Source organism: Salminus brasiliensis, chromosome 13 (assembly GCF_030463535.1).
Source record: "Salminus brasiliensis chromosome 13, fSalBra1.hap2, whole genome shotgun sequence".
Taxonomy (NCBI): Eukaryota; Metazoa; Chordata; class Actinopteri; order Characiformes; family Bryconidae; genus Salminus; species Salminus brasiliensis.
The window spans coordinates 17,014,905-17,040,574 of NC_132890.1; the positions used below are offsets into that span (position 1 = coordinate 17,014,905).

The 25,670-nt window shown below is 40.9% G+C and overlaps 2 protein-coding genes across 6 annotated transcripts in view; both read left to right on the top strand.

Moving 5' to 3' along the window:
- The window catches only part of cbfb (core-binding factor subunit beta), a 38,133-nt gene extending 24,212 nt beyond the window's left edge, over positions 1-13,921 (top strand). Inside the window, exons 4-7 of one of the 2 annotated variants that reach the window (XM_072695439.1) lie at positions 5,614-5,730; positions 5,867-5,962; positions 6,493-6,540; positions 11,306-13,921. In XM_072695439.1, coding sequence (XP_072551540.1) covers positions 5,614-5,730; positions 5,867-5,962; positions 6,493-6,522 — 243 coding nt within the window. In that variant the 3' untranslated portion in view covers positions 6,523-6,540; positions 11,306-13,921. The remainder of the gene's footprint in view (positions 1-5,613; positions 5,731-5,866; positions 5,963-6,492; positions 6,541-11,305) is intronic. The other variant, XM_072695438.1, reaches the window with a different exon arrangement.
- A 786-nt stretch (positions 13,922-14,707) lies between these two features.
- fan1 (FANCD2 and FANCI associated nuclease 1) lies at positions 14,708-25,435 on the top strand. 4 transcript variants are annotated; one of them, XM_072695433.1, is made up of 15 exons: positions 14,708-14,990; positions 17,944-18,034; positions 18,267-19,472; positions 19,654-19,794; positions 20,271-20,478; positions 20,566-20,799; positions 20,907-21,038; positions 21,121-21,229; positions 21,712-21,831; positions 22,608-22,772; positions 23,096-23,264; positions 23,903-24,006; positions 24,108-24,302; positions 24,472-24,600; positions 24,977-25,435. In XM_072695433.1, exons 3-15 carry the CDS (start codon positions 18,365-18,367, stop codon positions 25,112-25,114), a joined length of 2,952 nt encoding a protein of 983 aa, XP_072551534.1. In that variant the 5' UTR covers positions 14,708-14,990; positions 17,944-18,034; positions 18,267-18,364; the 3' UTR covers positions 25,115-25,435. The 4 variants fall into 4 exon arrangements, with proteins under 4 accessions (XP_072551534.1, XP_072551537.1, XP_072551533.1 ...); XM_072695436.1 differs by lacking the exon at positions 14,708-14,990 and adding an exon at positions 17,087-17,140; XM_072695432.1 differs by lacking the exon at positions 14,708-14,990 and adding an exon at positions 17,352-17,731.
- Positions 25,436-25,670: the final 235 nt, after the last annotated feature.

Here is a 25,670-nt window from a genome sequence, read left to right on the forward strand (position 1 = left end):
TTCTGTGATAAGACTGGCAGAAATGTGTTCAATGAGTTAAGAATTAACCAGTCAAGCTGGTTATTATCCCTGATGAATATCACTCCCGCTGCTTCTGGTGCAGATCTACCACGGTAAACAAGTTCATTAGAATGGCATTTTGGAATCATGCAAAGCACCTTGTTTGTGCCCTGCTGTACCATGTTCATCACTAGCAATTAGATACAGTCATACAAACTTTATTAGAACATCGCTCCCCACAGTGGAAAGACTTGTGTGTGTTTCCTTAGTGAGTCTCAGTACAGAGAACACTTAGTTCTGTCACCTGCAAAATCGCACTGTTGAAAAGGTAACACCTCGTAAATATCACTGCCAGGTTCCTATGAGTGAAACATAGAGATCTCTAATCTTTTGTTCTACAGCAGGACTTGCAAAGGTATATTGCTTAAACCTATTAGATATACACATTTAAAAGTGTGTGAGTGTGTGTGTGCATTTCAGACAGAGTTTTATGTTTTTCATGAAGTCTTATCTCCTTCATCTGTCAGTGCTGCAGGATCTATACATCAGAGAAATGTCTCACTTCCAGACATGTTCAGACTGCACTGGCTGCTCATTTATTCTGTGTGTGTTTGTCTGCTTGTGTGAGAAAAAGAGAGATACACTTTGAAAACATGACTCAGCAGCGTCTGTCTCTCTCTCTCACACACACACACATACAAATGAATACAAAGGCCCTTGGTGAAAGAGCTGTAGATTTAAATGGGGGTGGTACTATGTTCTTATTCAAACTGTGTAGAGGGGGAGAGAGGGAGAGGCGGACATGCAGATGCAACTAAACATAAGAGTTGTAGACATGGCTGAACAAATGGAGAGGAGAGAGGAGGAGAGGAGAGGAGAAGATTGTTTTGGCTGCCTGAATCAAAAGCCTGGCAGAACTGAATCCCTCTGTTTACTCGCCACCCCCACCCACCTCTCCGCTTTACAAGCACACACACAGATCCACTGTGTCTTATCCGTGAAACTGCCCCACCCAGCCCTGTCGCCTGCTTCTACAGCCCCTTCAGCCCAGCTAAGACCCTCAACTCTAACCTTTCTTCTGCTCCGCCCTTTTAGCATCCCTAATTTTTTTAGGCAGCGTTGGAAAAATCCCTGTCTAAGCTACAAGCCTTTGTTCATGAGTAAACATGCTGAATGTCGTAAGCTTTTCTTTCTCTCTGTTTTCCCCTTTATTTCTCTCCCTCTTCTGCCTCTTTTGTTCCTTTTATCCCTGAGCTTTGTATTGTTACCATAAACTGATGCCAGGCAAGTCAGGACTTGTACCGGTGTAGGGTTCTGTTCTCTGGTACTACCTTACCCAGAAACTACAGAAGCCACTCCAGAAGCCACTTAGGCTCATCTACTGAAGAAAGGTTGGAATCGTCCAGGCCTTTTCTCTGTGTTATAACTGGGGCTTTGAGTTCTGTTTGACACTGACGTGGCTGTAGTAGCTGAACAGATATGTTGTATTTGGCATGTTGCAATTTATTAATAATTAGTTTTCACTCTCTGTAGAAAATGCAGACAATTTTGGGTTTGTAAGTACAATAAGAGATTGGCTTTAAATTAGTGTGTCATTTGCTAGCAATGAGACATGTGACTTATGAGTTAAAAGGAGGTGGTGGTTTGTAAAAACTTTGTTTTGAAAATGTGAACAAGGTAAGATGGAATTTATAGGAAGTTTAAGAAGAGGACCCTTTCTCAAGTGTATGTGTAATTGCAAGTGCAAGTGTAATTTTTTACATAACTAAATGTAGTTGCTGTTACTAGGAATGGGCATTATGACATTTTTATCAAATCATGATAACTTTCTTTATTTTGATACACAAAAGGCTTTCATAAGCATATTGTGGATACCGTCAGTGCTTAAAGAACATAGACCAATTGTACATTTCATTAGAAAGGGTGTGATTAGTCATGTTTAATTGAATAAAGTTCAGCACATTTTGAATAAAAATCACTATACTAAGTGTGTAAGAGGATTTGGATAGCAATTTTTAAACTTCAAAATGGCAGCTTTAAAAGAGAAGGAAAACCCTTCTTAATTTTCTATAAAAGTAAATGTAAAAGGATTTTAAAGGTAGTTTTGACCATTTCTAATGGCCCATTGTTAACAAAATATACAAGGATAGCTATCAGATTCTCATTGTGTCAAAAAGTAATACATTGACAACAGTGGAGATAAAATAAAGTTTTTGTGTGACAGCAACAATATATTAATTCTATTATGTGTGTTACATCAGAAAGCAAAGTTTAATGTAGAAAGCAAAGTGATGATAACTACTACTGGTGTCCAATCAACCAAGCAAGAGAGAGAGAGAAAGAGAGAGTGACTTCTTTCCTCGTTTGTCTGTGTTGCTGGCGTGCCCCCAATGAAAACTGTATGTTTAGGCTGATGGAGTTATGAATGTTCTTTCTGGCCAGAACCCAGGAAGACTTTTTAAATGTGTTATTAATGGCCAAAAGGCCTGTATTGGTTGGGAGAAGTCGCTGTTTGAGTTGGACGAAGGCGGGAGAAAAATGTTCCAAAATGATAAAAAATATATGTATGCTAATGTTCATATTCAGCATTTATTTGAGATGTATTGCTCTTTGTGCTGCCCTCCTCCTGACTGCTAGTGACTTTCTTTTCAGGCTGTGGAAATATTATATTACTGCTGTGTTTTGAGGCACATGTTTTTATAATTCTTCAGCAGTTTGTCATAAATTTACTCTTTAATTATATGGTATGAATTCTCTTGGCCGCATGTGTGTGTTTGGTTGTGTGTGTGGTTGTGTGTGCTTGGTGTCTTTTGAAGTGCTGACCTAAATGTTTGGGGGATTCATCTCTCTGAAATGAGGATATGATTTCAGTTGGGCTGTTGTCGCCTCTGTCTCATTGATATTTAGTTAAACCTCTGTCATGCTGCCCAGCCTGTACTTTGCATATTGGAGTTGGTTTACACGTGAGTGAGTCAGGGTGTGTGTTTGTTCGGGTGGCGCGTGAGGGGGTGTTTACTGTGAGAAAACGAGGTGGAAAAGAAAGAGTAAAGGAGTTGTGTTTGAGGAAGTGTGGAGGAGTGAGGTAGACCCAAAACAAAGAGAAGAAAAAGAAAGACAAAATATAAGCAGAAGAAGATAGTAGGAAATGGATACAGGCTGACTAAGAGAGAGAAAGGAAGATACTGCTCTTAGCTGTATTTTAGCAGTGCTGTGCACTGATTCACACTCAAACGACAAAGAACAGTGCTTTCTGATGTATAGCATTTTGTCTTGCAAAAAACACCAGCAAACAAGGAGCCGTTCTCAAAGAAGAAGGTTTTTAGCCATGCAGACAATAAGTCGAAGCAATCACGTGACAAAATTAACCCCACTAGTGGCACCGGGAGCGGAAAGCTTTCAAATGCAGCAGATCACCCCCGTTGAGTCCATTTGAAGCAAACCCCTTGCCCTTTTCAGGAGAACCACAGATCAGTGGTTTTTGTGTGGCAGCAACAATATGGTTCTGTAGTTAGTTTTTAGACATTTTTTTAGTTTAATAGTCAGTTAACTATAATTTGTAAACCTGATTCATTCTTAAACATGATTAAAAATCACATAAAAATTCACTACAGAATTGGTATGTTATACATGCACTCAAAAACAAAACAGGTTGAAAAAAATGTTTAATGTTTAATTCACTAAAAATGTTTTATTTTTTATTGTGAAGGGGCATCTGTATGCTTAATATTATGTTCAACAGAAATTATGATTCATTATCAGATATGTCATTCTTTTTTTCTTCAACATTGCTTTTATATTACATTTATTAAATAAAATCCTATAATGTTTGTTTGAACTTGAACAGAAAGTCAGAAATAAATATAACATAAGAGCATGAATGAATGAATTTATGAATGAGCTGCATTGTTTGAGCATTAGTTTTTGTCGCTTTACTTCAGTCAGTCAGTGAAAAGGAAGGAAACCTTTTCCTCACAACTGATGCACACATAAGGGCACAGTCACACTCACGCACAGATACAGTTAAAGCAGTGCAGTACGGCAGACAAAGCCCATGTTGTGTCTGTTTTGGGCACAGTGTGTCGGCTGGCAGGTTGGAAGAGTGGTCAGTTCTGCCCAATGGGGGACATTCAGTGGCCTTCCACACACTGCAGTGTGATCTGGGTTTTAGCGCCCATGTGCAGTTTTGGAGCAGAGCAGAACTTCAGGCCTAATTTTGGTATTTGGTATTTTGCTTGTATGGTTTTGGTGGCTTTTTGGTGGTGTGTGTGTACTTGTGAGTGTTTGTGCACATTTTTAGAAGCAGACTACAAAGAACAGGGTTAACCTGCCCCATCAGGTACAAAACAAATTTTTTTGTTCTTGGGATCAAGGCTGGTTAGATACTGAAAAACTCTTGTTACATATATTGTAGTATGCAACAAGTTAAGTGTTTTATCCTAGTTTATATCCTAACAACAATAACAACAATTACAGCTTGTTAATTGCATTTAGCAACAAATAGAATTTATGTGATATGTACAAAATGATGGCACAGTGAAGTTCTTTCCAATATGTTTAATTCAACAAATAAGCAAAAATGTGCTCCAAATTTAAGTTTTGTCTTCTGTAGAGGATTTGTTCAATTTGTACCATTAAAAGCTTGAAGCAGGGGCATCCAGACCTATATGTCCAGTCATTATGTATGTTTGTGAGTGTTTTTGTGTGTGTGTGGGCGTGCACATGTGTTTATAGCCACTTCTCTCCCACACAGTGTTGCTACAGAAATAAACAGCAGCCAGAGACTGTTAGACTGCACGCTTTTGTCTCAGCCTGGATTCTTCGGCAGCTGAGATGTGATCGTCCTGTGGCTCAGAGCCAGTTTATACCCCTATCGTCCCATATCCTTCTCTCTTTGACGCTCACTATCTTCCCCTCTCTCTCTCTCCCTCCCTATACACACCTACCTCTACTCCACCCTGCCTACTTCCATGACAGACTTCTCTACTCTTTCTCTGCCTCTCAGTCTCTTTCTCTCTCTCGCTCTCTCTTTTTTACTAACAGATACACAGATGTAATCATGTGCCCGGCGTCCCCATTGCCCCTGCTCATATAAATAAATACAGACAGACTTTACTCGTCTCTGCTAAGAGTGTGTTGGTGTAGCCTTTCTCTGCGCTACGCTATCCCCTATAAATAAACGCCCTCATCATAGGAAGTGAAAAACAGAGCATTGGCGCTGAGGGAAATTTAAAAAATAACAGTGGACCATATACACAGTGGGCCCCCATATGGGAGCACCAAGCTCCTTGCCTTGACGAGGCTTGCAACACGTTTTCTAATTCAAATGTGCTTGTGTTGTATGGCTGGGCGTGACGTTGTGAAGGGCTTTTGTTTTGGTCACAGAGATGATGGGTGGTTTTAGCAGTAGCACTCATCATGTGCATGTTGTCATACTCCTCTTGTTTTTGACATCCTAACATAAAGCATTTTTCATATTCCAGCAGCACAGTGCTTAACACAGCAGGGTAACACAATAATATGACAGTGCTGTATGATTCAAAATGACCCATTTATTACTTATGCTATTATACTGTGTATTTACTAAAACCTCTTTTTGTGTGTTTCTGTGCACAGGTGTATCTGAAGGCCCCTATGATCTTGAATGGAGTGTGTGTGATCTGGAGAGGCTGGATTGATCTGCAGCGTCTGGATGGGATGGGTTGTTTGGAGTATGATGATGAAAGAGCACAGGTATAATGAGGCAGAGCACATTGTACACCTAAAACTGTGTCTTAGGACATGGCTGTTTTTTCTACTCTCTGAGCATTCAGTTATCCTGATGTGCATTCTTTGTCTCTTCTTTTTGTGTATGTTTGTGCGTGAGAAGCACGAGGACGCTCTGGCTCAGGCAGCCTTTGAGGAAGCTCGCAGGAGGACTCGTGATTTTGAGGACAGGGATCGTTCACATCGCGAGGACCTGGAGGTGAGTGTGTTTATATGCGCATGTGTGAATGTGTAAGTATTGGTGTGTGCCTATTTAATTAAGGTTTTAATACATTCACACTCAAAAAACAAAGCAGCATATTCTGTATCTATGTGGTGGGACAAACAGGACGTGTGTGTTCTGTGCCTTCTGTGCTTGTGTGCTGTTTCTTCCTGTATTTTCATTATTGCTCTGCTTTAATTGTCAGCTTTATTTTTCTGCTAGCTTTTTCATTACAGTCACTAACGTGCTGTATTATGCTTTTTACTAATGGATAAGCGTATAAGAATCAGCCATGACTAAGTAAACCTAAAGTGTAAAACTATGTTTGGGAGTGACTGAAAATGTGTATGTATGTATCTAAGTTGTGTATCTTGGGTGTTTGTGTGCGTGTGTCTGTGTGTGTATGTAATGTGCTTTACTTGTTGAGTCGTGGCTCAGTGCATGAAGAGTCTTTGCAATACTACAGAATCATTCTGAAGTCAATCCAAACTGCGCTCTTAAGTTGAAAACCAAATTGTGTTTTTTAGGACCCTGTGGCATCAAAAATCTGGGACTGATGGCATTCACGGACCAGGGTCTGTCTCTTCTGCTTCTCTCTATCCCTGTGTCATGCACTAAACCATGTCTGTGCCTGTAAGTGTGTGTGTGTATGTGTGTGTGTGTGTGTGTGTGTGAGAGAGAGAGAGAGAGAGACTGCATGGATTTATGTCCTTTGTGAATTGTGAAAGACTTTCCATAAGAGCATGTGCATGCATGAGAGCAGCTTGATCTGTGTGTTATTGCTTGGTTTTCTGTGTGTGTCTGAATGTGTGTCTGTTTCTGTACTTTGTATATTATTGTAAAAAAAACTGTCATGACCCAGGCTGGTAAGGCTGCTATCAGTTAAACGATACTTTCTTAACCAAAACGAGAGGCCACATCTCATCACTGAACGAGAAGTCAGTTTGCTCTGTCTCAATAATTGTGCTGCTAATAGAGGCCAGACTTCCATCGTAGGACTCCTCTGTCCCGGCTGCAGATCCCTCTGGGAGTTCCCAGACACAGCTTGGCAGCACATGACCACAGCCATCCTTCTGATGAACCACCGGCATTTTATTCCTCCCTCCACCCTTTGAAAATCAATCATGCCAAGGTCTTGTTTTTTTAAACATGTTTTTACGGTGTATGAAAATCACCAACATTTCTTGTTCATGGTGGTCAAGACCATCTATAATAGTGTTTTTTCTCTTGTCAGCAAATCACGTCAAACTGTAGGGAAAAACCCGCGCCCCTGTAATTATTTCTTAACAAATGCTTTCTCATCCCACCAGTGCCGTGGATTCCTCAGACCTTGAGGGCCCTTTTGAGACTGTAACTCTGGATTCCATTTCCCTTTGCTGCTGCCACTCCACCCTACTCCTCTCTCTCCCCTCTTTCTGCGCTTTATTCTGGGTTGGGGAATAATGGTTGAGTTTGGTCGAACCCTGTGGGCTCTCTGGCCCTTGTCCGACACGCAGCTCACGCATAACTGTGGTCACGCCGGCCACTGCCTGTCCTCCGCTTGGAGTAACTCGATCGAAAACAAAGAGCTGCGCACTAGTAGCCTGGTGTAGAAGAGATGACCCAGTTGTATGTTGTTGTTGTTTTTTTTTATAAAGCACAGCCTGTTATTTTGTGCACACATGGCTGTTGAAATAAAGGGATGAGGGCAGTAGTGCATTATCTGAGGTAAAGAGTGAGGTTAGCCTTGGAAGACAGAAAGTCTCCTATCTTTAATTTCAAAACAGATTCAGACACATAGGGTGAGATTGTTTTAACACACTGATTCATACAGATTCAGATTCAGTACTGTGCAAGTTCTAGTATAATACAGTTAATGTTATTAATCTGGCATATACCCAATCTAGTACCTAGATGATCTAATTAGTCCTTTATTAAAGTGAATTAGATATCCCAACATTTCAGTGATATATCAGAAACATCACATTCTGACTACCAATTTGTGTGCATTTGTTTCTATTCTTATGTTATGACGTGAATACAGACTTCCTGTTAAATCTGCTATCAAGCCAGCTTGATAGGCTTTGCACTTGTAGGTAGAAGGAGTACTTTGGGTCAGTGGTTTAACAGTGAGAAATTATAAAGCTTACATATAAAAAGGGGTTGCAGCAACTCACAGGAGAGGTAAGGCTGGGGTAAGCTAACTCAAACAAGCAAGGGCGAGTAACATTTACCTTTTCAGAATTCAGCTAAAGCCAATATAGTGTTAGGAGTCTTGGCCATGGACTCTTATTGGTGTAGCATGGTGTGCTTGCAGAGCTGGGGAATTGGAGGTAGAGTAAATCAGATCAATACAGTCTGGTGGAAGGTGAATATGAATATAAATTCTGAATATAAAAATGCTGCTTTTCTACAGTTGCATAAAAACATTATTACATTAATAGTTTTACTGTAATATCTGGATGCACATTAGCTGCTTCTTCCAGTAGTCATAAATAAGAACAGCAGGGCATATGTAACAGAGTATATATATATTTACTTCTTTCACTGTAATAATCACTGTGCCAACATTTTATGTGTCGAAATTACGAAGTATGTATGCGCCGAAAATACTGCTAATACAAAACCTGTGCTAATTAGCATATTTCAACCGTGTAGAATTAAAAAAAGCAGTATAGGATCTGTCTGTGGTAGCATGTGTGTGTTTGTGTAGCAGAGAGTATGTGTAAACCTTACTGACTTTTCTTTCTGTATATGTAATGCTTTCAACATTGTATGTTTGTGTAAAAGCGCACGAGTGTGTGGTCCCACCACAGAACTGTGTGTATGGGGGTGTGCACAGGGGTGGGGGAGTGAGTGTCGGGCAGGGGTGGGGGGGTGTTGGGGGGGGGGCAAGGGTTTAATGACCTTCTCTCTGATGGATGGCGAATAGATGGGCCATTTTTCATCCAACTTTAAGCCTTTACTGCAGGTGGGATTAGAGTATGACTGATGGTCAGGCACAGAAAGTATTAATATATCATTAGTATTGATCATCTTCATTAGGAGTGCTGTCTCGCCCAGCCTAATCTAAGCTCTATTGACTTGCGGTACAGGCGAACACTCCTGCTTGGCTCCATATGATCGATATCAACTCTTCTCCATATACACACACACACACAAACACACACACACACGTCTACACACTATATACACACATATACACACACTGATGCTTACCCTAGTGCTTAGCGGTAACATCTGTCTGTCTTTTGATGTCTAAATGTCTGCTATACAGAGTTTTTTCAGATTGCTCGTCAGTACTGTGGTTTGGTATGTGAACTGCAAACCTCTTTTCTGTTATCTCTCAGTGGCAGAGTTGGATTAGGTGTGTGAGGGTCAATTAAGAGCTTTTCAACTTGCGAAGGTTCCAACGTAATAAGCAACATGCTTTTGTGTAGGTCACTGTAATGCGTCTATTCACAGCATACAAACACTGCAATTATTTGTGTGTACGTGTGTGCGCCATCGCGTTTAGTGGCTGCACAGCTCTTTGAAATAAAACCTCCTCTCTTTTTGCTTTCTAACCACACTGATGCAATGGGAGTGAGTAATGGTAGGCAGTGGAAAAAGCATGATGAGAAGCTTTAACTACAGACTGCTGATTCATCCTCCTATGCCATTATAATCACATCAAAGAAAACTGCAGCAGTCTATTTGATTAATAGATATTGTTTAATGCTGAAGTTTCAAGGATTCACTGAGACCCTGAGGATATTGGGGGGTGGTGGAGTTGGGGGGGTAGCTCCAGGCTTAGAACCTGCTATAACGGTTAGTCAGGTGGACGATGAGCTCACGCTATGTCAGATGGCCGATTTGTGACTACGTCTGCCTCTCTGTCTGTCTCTCCCTTGCTGTCTGCCTGTCTGTCTGCCCCGGCTGTGCCCAGACGTCTATGTTGGGAGAGATTTAGGCATATGCACATAAACATATGTATCTGTGACAGGAGGCAGCCGTCACCTTTTTATTTTTAAAGCTAGTGATTTGAAGACTTCCCCCTTGACTAATGACTGTCTGCCACTCAAACCAAAAAAAGCAGCTGAATTTTTAATTTTAGAGTCCACACTTGAGCTGGCCTCTGCTGCCCTCTGCTGCACAAACCGCATGTGAAACGTACTAGAAAAATTCTCTGGAAATCAGTGTACATAAATCCTTCATTGTATGCATTTTTATACAAATATTTTTTTCTACAGTTAGGGAGTCATTTAGAACTGCCTACATGTTAAGTGACTAAACATTGGCATAGTCAACAATCAGCAATAACATTACAACCTAATATTGTGTAGGCCCCTCTCGTACCACCAAAACAGCTCTGACTCATCAAGGCCTGGAAGTGTCCCGTGGTATTTGGTAACAGATCCTAGAAGTACTGTAGTAATTTATTCTGTAAATATATATTCTGTAAATGATAGTAAATCATTATATAGTATATTGAAAGTATAAAGTATATTGTTGTTGTCACACAAAAAGCTGTTTTTTTTGCCTAATTGGAAAGTTGTAGATTTTTCCTTCCCCTGTAAAGTTGATATTTTGTTGTCATGAGGTTATTAATATGGTGGCAAATAATAGTAGTTTCAATGCATGGGTGCACTCACCAGGACAAATTACATCAATGTGTAATATACAATGTGTAAAATACGGACACTTTTTATACTGGGTTGTCAAATGTCTCTCTGGTTAGTCAGAATGAAATCTGATTCCTGTGTGGCTTCAAATATGCAAATTTGTTCATTGTGCGACAATTATTATTGCTGTTTTGGTTGGACTGGGAGGGTTTTTGGTTGTCGAATGTGTCTTAGAGAGACACATTCACCGCTATGGCTCAAATGCGTGGTTTGAGTGATAAGATTTGTATAATGCATCTTGGGTGCATTTACATTTATACAGATATAATCTTGATACTCAAGACTAGGGCTGCACAATATATTGTTTCAGCATTGCCATCACAATGTGTGCATGTCATGTGGGATGTGCAGCATCGGTTGCATATTTGATGCTAGTACAAAACAAAATTCCACACTGTTCTTTCCTTGACATATCTACCAGAGACAAGTAATATCTGCTAAAAATCATTTTACTTACACAGATTACGCAGAGTGCAGAATTAATATCAAGGCATGTTCAGTCATTGACTTCTGTAAAATAATTATGTATAACTGGAGACTGATGATTGTAGTGTGGCTCCTCATGATTTAAATCCTCCTGCCTTTAACAAAAAGAAACAGACTTCATCTGTAACGGGATTATGCAATTTCTTCGGATTTCCAAGCAAATAACACCCATTGAACTGTGCTCTTTGTGTGTTTGTGTGTGGTGTCTCAGCCCAGGCGACAGCAGGACCCCAGCCCTGGCTCCAACATGGGCAACACTGACGATCACAAGATGCGCTAGCGGCAATCAACAATCAAGTGGGCAGGGGAAGGGTCACACGATCTCCATCACCACAGCCATCTCACAGGCTCACAACCCAATCGCTGATCACACAAGAGACCAAAGTCCACGTTGTCTGGGGGATTTAGGGAGGGTGCATGGGTGGGTTAGGGAGGGTTTAATAATGGTCCCTTATTAAACACGCAGAAGGTGGGCAGGTTGTTTAGGGCTGGTATTAACATGGGTGTGGGGGAGAAGTTGTATTTAATGATCCCTCCCTAGGTCCTTCTTGGGGTTTTGCACTATGTGATAAAAAAAAGTCCCCACATTGCCTTTCGGTATACAAAGTGTTTCTACCTATGTTTCTTTCATCCCCCTATGCAAGCTATATCTTATTATTTTTTTGGCACTATTGTAATGAAATGGCATTCTTATTATTTTATTCATATTTGTTTGTGTGAAAGTCAAGATGTTTACTTTTTTGTATTTTTTATTTTCTCTCTCTCTCTCTCTCTCTCTATATATATATATATATATATAACTTGTGTGCTTTCTTAGGAGTAAATGTTGCTAGCAAAATTCATGCTCTTGGGTAGTAAAAAAATAAGAAAAGCGCAAAAAGAAGCTGCTGATCTTGTTGACGAGGAAGGCTTTTCGTTCCCTCATCGTCTCCTGTGCTCTCTAAGTCTTCCATTCTTTTCCTGTTAGAGTGCGTCAAAACACACTTTGAAAGCGAACCGAGCAGCAGGAAGCATGTTTTAAGGTCAGCTGTTCTCATTGTGTCTTCCATGTGAAGCAAAACAAAGAGATTTTCAATTTTTTGTTGTTTTCTCCCATTTTTTGTTTCTTTTTTCATCATCTGAATTTTTGTCACCTTGTTTTGTTCACGTTTGTTCTGATTCAGGGTCTTTTTTCTGTCTTTGCCTCAACAGAAAATGTAGGCCAGCTTTTCCACCTTGTGGTGCTGCAGCCCCTCAAGTTTATTAAATATGCAGCATTACCTTTCTGTTCAGATGAATCGCAACACAGCGAGAAAGTGGCATATTATACTTCCACTGACGTCACTGTGATGTTCTGTTTTCTCGTATCCTCATCGTTCTGTTCTCTATAGTGGTTGTTCTTCCCCTTTGCTTTCAGAAGCACTTGAGAAGTCATGCATGTTTGAAAATGGGGCACAGTTTACTCAAGGAAAGGTAGGATGTTGTTTGAAAACCTAGCATTGAATGGATTTTAGAAAGTATAAAAAGAAGACGAATGAGTTGGGAAGTGGGTCAAGTTCAAAGTGTTGTTTCTTCCAACATCCAAAGAAAATTAGATTTACAATGTTCTTAAATTAGATTTGAATCAGGTTGCAGTTGCAGTTCTCACAGAAGTTGTAATCTGTTATCTGTTATTGTTATTGTTATTGGGAATCACTTGTAAACAATCAAAACATTTTCCCTCCATCAGGAGCTGTTAGTGTTAGTGTTTTTTTTTTTTTACATTGTAATCTCTCTCCAATTTGTCCATTGCAGTGCTTTTAGGGACAAACAGGGCCTTGGTGGATTTGAAAGGAAGGTGACAGTAGAAAGAAGTTGCCTGAAAAGCAGGTGAGAAGGAGCAGTACAGGTTCAGAGATGTCACATACTATTAGAAATGGTAAAGATGGTAATGAAATGTGATTTGAGTCTGCTACTTCCATATCATAGACTAGGAGCTGAATTGTGAAAAACCTGTTGTCTCAGTTTCCTCAGAAGGTTTTCCGCTACTTTGCCATAAATACTTCTAAGTAAAACTGCATTACCTCATTGAATGCACATGGACAGTAGCTCTAACCATGTTCAAGAAATGTAGTACCCAGCTCGTGTCTTAAATTGGTCTAAGATGTAGCCTATTAATCAAATATAGACTACCTCTAGCTACAACCAAAAATTGTTTTGTAGCAGATCTATGTTTGCGAAGACAGAAGAATAATGTATTAAGTCAGAAATGTGTCTACATTACAAACGCTGCTGTGGATTAGAATGTGCTGTATAAGGTATTTATTGCTAAGAAGACATTTTTACCACCAAATGATCAGAGACAAGGAGTGAGAGGTCACTTTGGAGGCCCAATATTTTTTCATACTATTCAAAGACAGAGAAATATGTGGCCTGACTAGAGTTGATGCTGTAGTTATGTTACGAATTGTCATTGTATTATGCAGCAGAAAATAGGAAACCCTCTCGCAGGCCCCTCTTCCCCTTTCCAGGTGTGTCTTGTGCTGTGTGTCAAAAATACCGTTGCTGGTCCTGTAAGATTCTGCATCATCCTTTTACTTAATGCTGGCATTAAGGCAAGATACACACCAGGGAATGGATTTTCTCACATTTCATTTTTTTTTAAATAAATGGTTTATTTTCTTAATTATCTTTAAGTTATTGATGCAGGATTGCCTTTTCATTTTCAGGTCACGCTATGAAGAAATGTGTATTTCTGTGTTTTTATTGCTACCTTTTACCTTAATTCCCTCAGGAATTAGGAATGCTTTTTCTATGTTTTATGGTTTTAGCTTTTTTTTTTTTCATTTTAAGTGGGGAGGACTGTTAATTGAAGTGTTACGTTTAACTTGTTTCTAAATAAACTTGTAACAAACCTCGCTCGTCTTATTCTTTCAAAAAATATGTTCAGTTGTGTACAGTGTAAGTACGAGTGTGCACCTTTATGGTTCTTCTGGTGAAACATCCCTAAACAATGTTACAGACAAAATTACTTTCACAAATGAGAACTGAAAACAAGTGTTGTACAAACCGAAATGTTACCACCTGACTCCTGAAACATTGTGCTTCATTGTGTCACAGTGTAACACTTTAGCCACAAGCTAACACATCTTTATTTCTTTAATAAATATATATTGCCCAAACTGCACAGACTGCTATATGTGACTTATGACTTGAGCTTTGAGTTGCTAGCTTAAAAAAGCTTCAAAGCTTCAAAGTAAAATAATACATATAAGTATGCAGTTCTCTCATCAGTACATTCAACTCAATCTAATCTCTTTCATTAATATCTGTATTTTGTCAATATTATGAACATTTTGTTTGTCCTGGAGAATTTTGAAGAGGTCGGTCCTGACAGCGCTGTTTAGTGTGTTTCATACAGGTTCCCTCTGTTAGTTGACCAATCATAGTGTTTTATCTCATTAATATGAGATAAATCTTTATGTCGTCTGTATTAATCGCATTTTTTGTTGTTTTATTCGCGTTCTATTCCACACAATTCTGAAAGCAATCTTTATTGCCAAGGACTTTTTTTTATTTCAGTGCAGGAAGACTTTTAATGTGAAAAAGAAAAGCGTCGTGACGTTGTTTTTCGCGCTAACGTCTTTAGCGTCGTTTCATTACTACAGATGCACGCTCCGGTGTCCAGTATTGCTGCTAATGGAGACTGGCTGGCTGACTGAATATCACCCGCTACCCTAAACCTGTCCGTTTGAGAGTGATAAACATTTAGCGCTGATTAATGGACTAGCTCTTATTTTTAATACCAGCGTCAGTATGAGTTACAGGTTGCAGCGCCGCAGGAGTGAGTTGGGCAGCTGTATCTGTGTATCTGAGGACTCAACGAGGAGAAGCTGTTTGGATTTATGGCTCTCAGTATTCCCAGCTTGCTGAAATGGGTACGGACACAACTGTCTAAACTCACAGTTACTACTCGGCTTCTCTACAGCTGCAGACCGGACTGCCTGTTTGTCTTTACGTGCTGAAAAACCGTGATTTCCCCCAAACCTCTAGCACTAGTTAGCCTCCCAGTAAAGCTGGAGCTGGTGTGTGGACTTCGTCTAACGCCTGTTCATTAGCTAGCTAGCTAGCTACGCGTGTCTGTAAGCTGGATAGCTGAGCTTAAACCGAGGTCGTCTTCCCCTAAAAAATAGAACCGTAAAGTGGGCCATCAGCCGAAGTGGGACATCGCACCATTGCATAGCTGGCCTAGTTTTGATGCTGCCCGTTAGACTGTTCTAGAGACAGGTGTAGGTTTATCTTCTTATGTAGCTAATGTTTATTAATACCCCCCAAATCAATCAGTAGGTGCAATGTATTGGTGACCACTCTTATCTTCTTCTATTCACTCAGACTATCTGGTTTCCTGAAGTTGGCATCGAATGGGCTGATTTGTGGTGCATGATGTATCTGAGCCCCTTTTATACTGTCTTGTTCTGAATCTGAGGATGTATTTTAGATCATGATGGAGTGCGAGGAGAAAGAAGGCAGCGCTAGTCCTGAGAAAGCGTGTCACCAACAAGAGAAAAAAAGGAAGCTGAATCAGTGGAGTCAGGAGAGAATGAAGGGAGCACTCAAGCAGTACAAGGAGCAAGTGGAGGCAGGACAGCTGCCACAGATACGACTTCTTGCGAGGGCATGGAATGTCCCCAAGTCAACCCTGCAGCGCAGAGTGAAGGGGATGGTTAAGGGTTATGAGCATGCCATTGGGAGAAACCCTATTATTTCCCAAGAAAGAGAGGCAAAGTTAGCTGAGCTCATTAGAGGTTTGGCGAAAACTGGGTTTCCCATGAGCAAACTAGAGGTTCAGAATTTGGCTTTCCAGTTTGCCAAAGCAAACAAAATCAGAGGCTTTTCAGAAACAAAGAGGAGAGCAGGCTATTACTGGGTTGCGGGCTTTCTGAAGAGAAACCCAGGCCTCAGCTTTAGGAAGACTGAAGCCCTTTCAGCTGTCAGGGCACCCCGTTTGAAACCGGCTGTGTTGAGGCAGTGGTTTGAGAACTATGAGTCAATTCTAAACAGTCTGGGCATCAAAGATGTCCCGTCACATGTATGGAATTGTGATGAAACGGAGCTCCAAGAACTTTCGATCTCCTCAGAGGCAGAGGCTCCTGGTTGTGAGGGGATGGCAGCAACCGTCCTGGCAAGTCTGAATGCAGCGGGTGAATATGGCCCTTTGCAACTCATTTTCAAAAGAAACCAGCTAAAGGCAGAATGGCTGTCTTCAGAATCGACCGACACAACAATAAGGGTGTCGGACAACGGAAAGATTGCATCTGACCTCTTGCTGGATTGGGGCAAAAGGTTTGTGGCAGCTCTTCCTAAAGATGATCACAGACCACATGTACTACTCGTGGATGGTGACAGCAGTCACTTCCTCAACCTCGACTTTCTCAGCGAAATGGTGATCCGCAATGTGCATGTAGCGCGCCTTCCCCGTCACGCCAAACTCATTTTGCAGCCGACTCAGCGGGCACTGTTTAAAACCCTTAAACATCACTGGATTCTGGAAAGCAAGAATGTCTCTAGCCAATCCAGGCCTAAGGAACCCCTGCAGAATTTATTTTTTTCTGTGTTTACAAAGGCCTGGCTGAAGTCAGCTTCAGCTCAAACTGCTCAGGCGGGCTTTTGTGAAACCGGAATATATCCGCTTAACGCTGACCTTATCAGCTCTATAGGCCTCGCTGCAGAGATTGTGCAGAAGCAGGAGCCACATGCCCTTGTATCAAACATGCTGCAGCAAGCCACCCAGAACTCTGCTGCTGGAAGTGCTCTGGAACCTGCTCTTCCCAGCCATCATCAGTGTGTTCCCTTAAGCTTTTTAGAATGCTCCTCAGTGAGTCTAGCCAAAATGTTGACCTCTCCTGTGCCAGTCTGTGAAATTGAAGTGGTTGCGGCAGGAAGGAGCTTTGCTGATATACTTTCAACAACTGATTGTGCAAAGCCAGACACCAAAAAGAATCTTAGAATTCCTAGTTTCCATGCAACTAGTAAAGGACAAGTCACCAAAAGGACCAGGACGAAATCCAAGAAACAACAGGAGCAACAGGTGAAAACTGAGGTTTTCGAAATCTGTTCGGTGTGCGGGAGAATGTATGGGCAGAGCAGGGATTTAAAATGCATGGAGAACTGGATTGCTTGTTTTGTTTGCCACAGATGGTTTCATGAAAAGTGTGGAAAACAAACGGGTGTGGTTAATGGTGATGATGGTTCCTTTACATGCAAGGACTGTAAGTAAAAGGCCTAAGTGTGGTGTGCTATCTTCGGTGGTTCCATTAGTCACTTTGGGTTTTTTCTTTTGTTTTTTAAATCAGTCTCCTCCTTCAAGAAACTTTTGAAGCTTTCAAAGACAGTGGAGAAACATCTTTTTTATTTTGTATAAGGACTCCTGCCATTGGAGTGGACTGGTGAAAAGGACCATCTGAAATGAAATCCAATGCAATTAACAGACCTGTTCTGTGTTTATTTGGTTTAGAAAAACACCAAAATAATAAGAAGTCAGACTGTAGCACTTTTTAGATATCTTTGGAGTTGGCCAGCAGTTTGCAGTCCCTGTGCTGGAGAGTCCACAGTCCTGTACAGATATAGCATTGGCTCTACACATGCATAGGCCTTGGTAAAATTTGTTAATTACTTCAAGGTAAGTAAGGTAATTATTAATTTCTGTAAAACAAACCTGATTGATCAACGCTAGGCTGTGTTTGTAAATTACGCTCTGAGTTTCATGGCTGTTTGAAATGGATGGCAACAGATTTAATTTTTACTTGTGCATTGACATTAACTTGATCTAGTTGGATGAATTTGATTAAAAACTAACTACAATGGTTTGTGCATTTATTTTGTATTTATTAGGACACTCTGCAGCACTCTGATGAGAGTTCCTTGGTTTCAGATGTGTGTTGGAGCGAAATTACAAATGCACCCTGAGGTCAGGAGAGGGCAGGTAATCATGAAACTCTTTGAGAAATGTAACCCAGTTATATTGTGTACACAATATATAGATACAGGCTAAGACTATGGTCATGAACTAAGTGCTGATGCTGATATCTTGTTTGGTTAAAGCTGAAATAAGTGATTGGAATCAGAGTTGCAATTGCGAACTGCTGACACAATGACTACAACCAACTAAACTCTTGACAGTGGAACAAATTGAATCTGTATGTCTGCTTTCGTAGGTTCTGAAACCAGGCTATAGGCATAGCTTCCCCCTCCAAACCACTTCAGGTATCTCTGGACTTCTACAAAGTTAGTCACCCAAGGAATGTGAATTAAAATGGATTCCGGGGCTGGTAGGAGTCAATCCAAAGACCAGGCGCGGCCCTTCAAGAGACTTTCCCTGGCAAAAAAAGATGGTCAGAAAGGCAAAACAAAAGAGAATGCCATTACTAAAAAAGGGCCTTCTATTACTTCATTTTTCAAGAACACACCACCATCCAAACTGGCCTGCCCACTATGTGGCAAGCTCATTCCTCGCTTTAAAATTAACGAACACATTGACTCTCAGTGTCAGGACTTTCTTGAGGAAAATGACCTAGAAGCTTCAGCAGCCAGCCCAAATAAACAAGAGAAAGCAACCCGGCACCTTTCAAAGGATGTTCTTTGGAGTCCGAAGAAGGAGGAGAATGAAGATGCAAGCATACAGGGAAAGGATCAGAATATAAAAACAAGCCCCTATTTTAAGAAGAATTGCACAGCAAGGCAAGAGTCACCTAAAGCAAACTGCCAAGCTAAAGTGGTCAAGACAGTCAGTCTTGGTAGCTTGTCTTCAAAACTCTCCAGAAGAGCACTGAAGTTTTCAGAGAATCCAAAAGTTGAGAATACTGAAGCAACTGCTGATGCAGAGTCTAACGGTAGTTCACAGAGAGAGAACTGTGATGAGAATAGAATAAGTATTAAATCAGCACAGACTTTACATTCTGAAGTAGCTGAAGAAAGCAAAGACAAAGCTGAGAAGACTGTGCCAAATGTGGAGCCACTGAAAACTGCTGCTGTATTTAAATTAATGAAGAGGAAGAAAGAGGAGACACCTGACACGCCTGCAGCCTTAAATGTGCAGAAGAAACAGAAATCTGTTCGGAATAGCCGTAATAACAAAGCATTTCCTATGTTTAGTCGAAGTCGGACATCACAAATCAGTGCTTTGTTGCCAGATGTCAAAAAAGCTAGACTTGTGGATGAAGACAGAGATGAGCCTATGGAACCAGCTGGAAGCAAAGATCTTCCTAGCGAGAGCTCTATGAACCATAGTGGTTCACACAGACAACCATATTACCTTCAGAACTTCCTGACTGTTCTGGAAGCAGTGTTGGAGAACAAGGATGATCTGGTGCTCTTTAACGAGGAGGACCTCTCATCTGTCCACAATTTCAAGCAGCTGTCAGGTAATGACTATAACATGCGGCTCCCTTTCATACGTACTTCTTTATTATACGTTACTGCACTATGCATGAACAAAACATTATTGATCATTGACATAAGTGGTAATATATTCATGTATTTTGTCAAGGCTGGAGTCAATATTATTGCCTTTATAGGCCTAACGCTGTTCTCCCTGTTTCTCAGTGCCTGGACAGATGCTGTATGTGCGTCTGTTCCAGAGGAAGTTGAAATGGCTGCAAGTCAGCAAACTGGATTATTCAGAGATCAGCTCAGACCTTAAACCTGTTGTGCAGGAGCTTGTCTGTGTTGGCCTCCTACAAACAGGTTGGTTTTTTTTTTTTTTTGTAAGCTCAGGTTTATTGGGTTTTCATTAGGGCTGTCAAGATCAAAAAAAGTTGTTTTGTATTGTTATTTATATTATATATCTCTTTGGAACATGTTTAGGGCTTGTTTGAACCCAAAGGTGTTGGTTCCAGTCATAATGCTTGAGTGAAGATTGTATTTCCCCAAATGATTTTGGCAACATGGGCAAAAATGAACAAAGTTCTAGAGGATACTAGGTTTTCATGTTGTACTGTGAAAGTTCTACAATGAAGACTCTTTTTAAATCATTATTTCTTTTTATTACTTTTTGAGAATTCTGCATTATTAACTGTTGCAGGCTGTTAATTCAAGTCAATGTCATTTATTGGTGCCACAATCACTAGAACACTTCTTGGCTCATTGCATTAATAAAGCTTTCTGTTATAGAAATGAATGAGAGCCATATCTGTATACTATCTAATCTGTTTCTCCTGTAGAGTCAGAACTCGAGGACATCCAAGAAGTTCTTGATCTTTTACCAGCTCCAGAGCTCAGAAGTCTGGCCAAAACTTTCCACCTAGGAGGTCCCGGGAACAGCACTCAGAAACAGCAACTGATAGAAGGACTTCTCCGTTTGGCCAAACAACGCTCACTCTTTGCCCGTTCACCTGGTCGAAGCCACACTGGTGCTGTCATTCTCAAGAGGTATGATTTTCCTGGCTAGGTCGATGGGCAGCAGTGCCCGTCATCATATTATACCAGGCCACAAAGTAGTTTCATGTTTTTTTGTAGGGCAAAGCAGCTAGCAGGCTCCTGTGTCCGTCTGCACCGGGGCCCTCGTGCAGTGTTCTCCCGCGTCCTGCTCCTCTTCTCCCTTACGGACACGCTGGAAGAGGAGGAGATGGCTGCTGGAGGTCAGGGCCAGCTCTACACCATTCTACTGGTGAACTCTGGGCGCTTGGCTTTCCCAGCATACACTGTGCAGCGCTCTGCTCAGGTTTTTCGGGACCGGGATGACCTAATTAGGTAATTGGGCATTTTTATTTATTTATTTATTTATTTATTTTTATTTTTTAGGTGGTGGTGGGGGGGTATAGTGTTTTATAACAAATTATGCTAATACTGTTGGTCAGATATGAGGCTGCTATGCGATCCCTTCAAGAAGTGATTGCAGCAATGCAGACTGGCTACTGGGAGGACGCATTGGTGCTCTACACCACTGCAAAGGCTACCTGGCAAGATCTCAAGCAAACATGTGACTTAAGGTCAGTACTGCAGATTTGCTTATTTATCAGCCATTTGTTTGTGGCTTCATGGAGGAGGTAATGGGCCTGTATTTGTACACAGTTGGCAGGAGGAGCTTCCAGTGTTCCTGCGCTGTTTCACTGTGGGCTGGACATACATACGGATTCTATCTCGTGGAGTTGAGATACTTCAGAGGCTGCGTCGCTATGAGGTGTGTATGTAAACATAAATGTGAAATGCAGGAAGCTGCACAGCTCTAATAAACTGAAAGGTAAAATGTCAGGTCCTAAATGTTTGGGTGGGGTCAATGACTTTTACTCCAGCAAACCCAAATTCTATTGGGAATCTTTGTAGTGCAATGGCTTTTAGCCAAGCACTTTTATTGGTTTAGTGAGGTGTACTTGCTGGGGAACTGAACATCTGTCTGCAACATAAAGGGCACCAGTGTTACCCATTTCACTGTACCAACTGATACACTGAGGATATCCTTTTATACTTTATATTATAGGTTTATAGGTATTATAGCTCCCATTGAGTCTTTTTGACTGGCCTATATTGTAAAGGACAATTCTAATACAACATGTAAGGGGAAAAATGGATTCTCAGTGATGCATCTTCCTATTGGTATATTGTCAAGGCTGAGACGGTCCTTAAGATTACTAGTAATGTACATATTCTTTGTTGCTGGCATAGGATGCAGTGGAGGAGCTCCGTTCTCTTCTTTCTCAGTCAGTGTTCTGTCCGGACAGTAGAGGGCGCTGGTGGGACAGGCTGGCTCTCAATCTGCAGCAGCACCTTAAACAGCATGAGCAGGTACCATAGATCCACACAGACACACACAGAAAGGGAGCTTTGAATGTAAAGAGATCGTCCTAAAAAAACAAACAGATTCTTCAATTCTTGGCACCTTTACTTAAGAGTCTTATTCATTGGACGGGACTGCTGGGCACAGCATTTGCTGCAGTTCAGCCTGTTCCAGGGTGTGATACACACCAGAAGTGGTGTTTCTCACTTCACTGTTACATAGGCCCTCTACTGGTATTCTGCAATGGTTTGAATGCATTTTCTTATTATTATGGAAGCGATACTGAAACAGTTGAAGTATACTTGCTGGTTCCCACCTTTATAAAAAAAAAAAAAAAAAAAAAAAGCTACAATAGCAACACACCACTACTATCTACCATTAGTGAATGAATGGATTTCATCTGGCAGTCCTGTATTAGGTTATAGGAATGAAATAGCAAAACCATCAGAGGATAAACCAGTATTCATAATTCCTTTAATCCCTATTCAGAGAGGATTCACACAGGAACAGCATTCATCTCAGTAATTATTACTGACTTCTTGATTTGTTAGTTTGTGAATCAGTTGTACAAATAACAGTAAACATCAAATATTAAAACTGCACTCCTGTTAAGAGGTCATTAAACAGTCTGTATGGAACATTTCTAATTAGTAATAACTAAAGATGACCATAATACTTTTAAGATCCCCTGATTTTAAGGCTTTATTGCAATGAGCACTGTAGTTAATATGTTTGGTGACCAAAGTCAGTTTCATAGCGGTCATGGTGTATTCTACATTGAAAGGCAATCTGTGCTATCCGGGATGGACTGAAGGACCCACTTGTCCGGACAGGTCACCGTTTGTCACTACACCAGAGAGCTGACAGAATGAAGGAGTCTGCAAGTTTTAAGAAACATCGCCTGCTGCTCCGTGACATACCTTGTTTAAATGTGAAGGATGTAACTCATGTGAGTTTAATTTTTTTAAATTTAAGATTTCCACTGATTGCTTTAAATTGTTAGCCAAGAATAATTGAATGGGATGTATGTTCACTGTATTGATGTTGTAACATCAACTGATGTGCATACCCTGTTACGTTGCTATAAACCCTGCATAAGTCTACCTTTGCATTCCGTTCTGGCTCCTTCATGCTCTTTTGTGTCACCTGGCTGTAAACCAAATGTCTGATCTATAACTAGATAAATATTTGAGATGGGCATTTTAAAGCTGATGGCAGAGGATCAGTGTTTTTATGGGAATGCAGCTGACAGTTTTTTGTATCTGTTGACAGGTGACTATTCGAGGGCAGTTGTTTCCCCATGAAGGTGGTATGGGAAAGTCTGTGTTTCTCAGACCAGCTGCTGGGGATGAAGGCTCTGAGGATGGAGATAATGCCATGGTCATATGCTCTGTAGAGGAGCTGGCACTGGCGCACTACAGAAAGCTTGGCTTTGATCAAGGTATTTTAACAAGCATATCCCAAGCCTGTCACACTGCATTTCTTATTTCCCAAGTTTTCCCATAAACTCATGTCATATTTTTTTAAGGCTGATGTATACTTCTGTGAAGATGTGTAGCCAAATGCTGACTCTTTTTTCCTAGTATTGTTGGAGTTACAAATCTTCTAGAGGTGTGTGTGTGTGAGTGAGATCTCACCATTGAGCTTTGTGCAGTGGTAAACAGTGGGCTTCGGCCAAGACAAACAAGCCCCTGCGTCTATGTTGGAGGGACATGCATTCATGGTTACTGCCCTCCTGTTGGCTGTGTTGAATCCCTATGAATATTTTTGAGGAATGGTGAAAACCAGTCAGTGTTAAGCTGTGCATGTGGAGGACACCGTGACTTTAAGAAAAGGTCAAGTAACCAGTAACCTGCCAATTGCTTCTCCAGCTTCCTGTTTGTTTTCTGAATATTCTGGCTTAGCCACTGCCTCCTAGTGTTGTTCACATTTACGTTATGTTCAAGCATGTTGGCAGACACTCTACCTCTTGAGAAATGTCTGCATGATGCCTGGCAGATGATGCTGCAGATATACCGAAGTATAATTTGCCCTTTTGAATTTCGCATGTAAATTGCTGACAGATCCCATCTGTTGCAGGCATTCATGGTGAAGGCTCTACATTCTCCACTCTGTTTGGTCTCCTAATGTGGGACATCGTCTTCATGGAAGGGATTCCTGATGTCTTCCGAACCCCTTATCAGGTAGAAAACTCAAAACACACATTGAAAACTTTTAGTTGAAAGAAAAAAATAATATACAAACTATTCAGCCAATTTGATGGTCATTTTGTTCAATTTACCAGACATGTCCTCTGGACTTGCACACCGACTCTTTCTATGGGAATCGGCGGGAGGCTATCGAGGCTCGGGCAAAGCTGTTGTGTGATGCGTCCACAGAAACGCTGCATGAGCTAGTGGCTGAAGCATGGAACTCTCAAGAGGGAAGAGTTTGTGCATTAGTAAACTGGGAACGATTTTCATCTCTTCTGCAAGCTCAGGTGACTTTAAACACAATTATTTTGCTTTTCTAAGATTGCTTTCACCAACCTTCTGTGGTGATTATAGCAAGTCATTGTGTTTCATTCTGCAGGTCAATGCAGCATGAAATTCAGCAGTCAGAATATAAAGTAAATAGAAATTAATGTTTTGATCTGTTTTAATGTGTAGAGTTTGGTGGCGTGTCTGGGAGGTGAATTTTTAAGTGGAGTGGTCCTAAGAATGGCAAAGGACTACAGACACAGCAGAGCAGGGCTTCCAGACCTGGTAGTTTGGAACACCTCCACCAAGAGCTATAAGGTAAGTATTAGAAAGGGTGTAGGTATGTCAGCTGCTTCAGGAAAATCAGTAAGCACTTCATTAGTACCTTTGTCATTTTATTACTAGTGATTTCCATCCCTGGTCCTGGATTCAACTATTGTGATGAACTTTTGATTTAACACCTAATCAAACTTACTGGCTACTTGTCCTTTTTAGAGCTGACGTGACCGATGTAGAGCAGGGAAACTCTTACGTATAGGAGAGGGGGTGCTTCAGGCCTAGGATTGGGAGCCACTGGGTTCCTGTACAGTATTAAGTAGTAAAATGAGAACAGATGATGCTGGGTTTTCTATACATGGAGTATAGAAATACTCTGTTTATTCAACATCCACTAATTTGTGCCTCTTTCTTGTAGTTGGTGGAGGTGAAGGGCCCCAATGACCGTCTATCACAGAAGCAGCTGCTTTGGCTGGAAGAGCTAAAGAATCTAGGGGCTGATGTGGAGGTGTGTCATGTTACCGCAACTGGAGCTCGTGGAGCACAATTGGATTAAAACGAAAGAGGACTATAACAAGTGGGCCTTGCACCCAGAAGACATTTAAAAAAAATAAATAAATAACCTTACAGTGCAGCTGTTTTGCACATGTACTGTAGCAATAATAAACAAGTTGGGGAAAACACTGTTCCCATGACTGCTAATTTAAGCTGTCTTGTTTGTGTATTTAGGCATTTTTAAATTTTTATTTTAAGTTTTAAATGACTAAAAAAGGTCTGAAATGACAGTAAATCCTAGCTTAAAAGATCTCTGTGTCTCTGGCTTCAAATGAAGAATTGTATTATACACATTTTCTGCGTTCCTTAAAATCCAGTTTGGTGGAAGAGACTTAAAGGTACTAAGTGTTTTCTTTTTGGCAAAGATGTTTTAAACAGACTCATGGGAACCTTCCTTTCACAATACTGACTCTTTTTTTTTTAATTTTTTTTTTATGATTACTCATCTTCTCCACAGGCTGCTTTCTTCAGTCTGGCAAAGTGCAAGGAGCTTCTGACCAGACAGTTGGCCTATTTCTGTTCTGTCAGCCTGTCCGGCCTGATCTTGGCCTGCAGGA

Bases quoted from the DNA above. Each gene is read 5' to 3' on its own strand.
- fan1 (XM_072695433.1), top strand. From the start codon at position 18,365: ATGGATTCCGGGGCTGGTAGGAGTCAATCCAAAGACCAGGCGCGGCCC. The intron at 19,795-20,270 runs GTTGGTTTTTTT...TTTCTCCTGTAG, and splicing joins TGTTGGCCTCCTACAAACAG to AGTCAGAACTCGAGGACATC. The intron at 24,007-24,107 runs GTAGAAAACTCA...TCAATTTACCAG, and splicing joins TCTTCCGAACCCCTTATCAG to ACATGTCCTCTGGACTTGCA.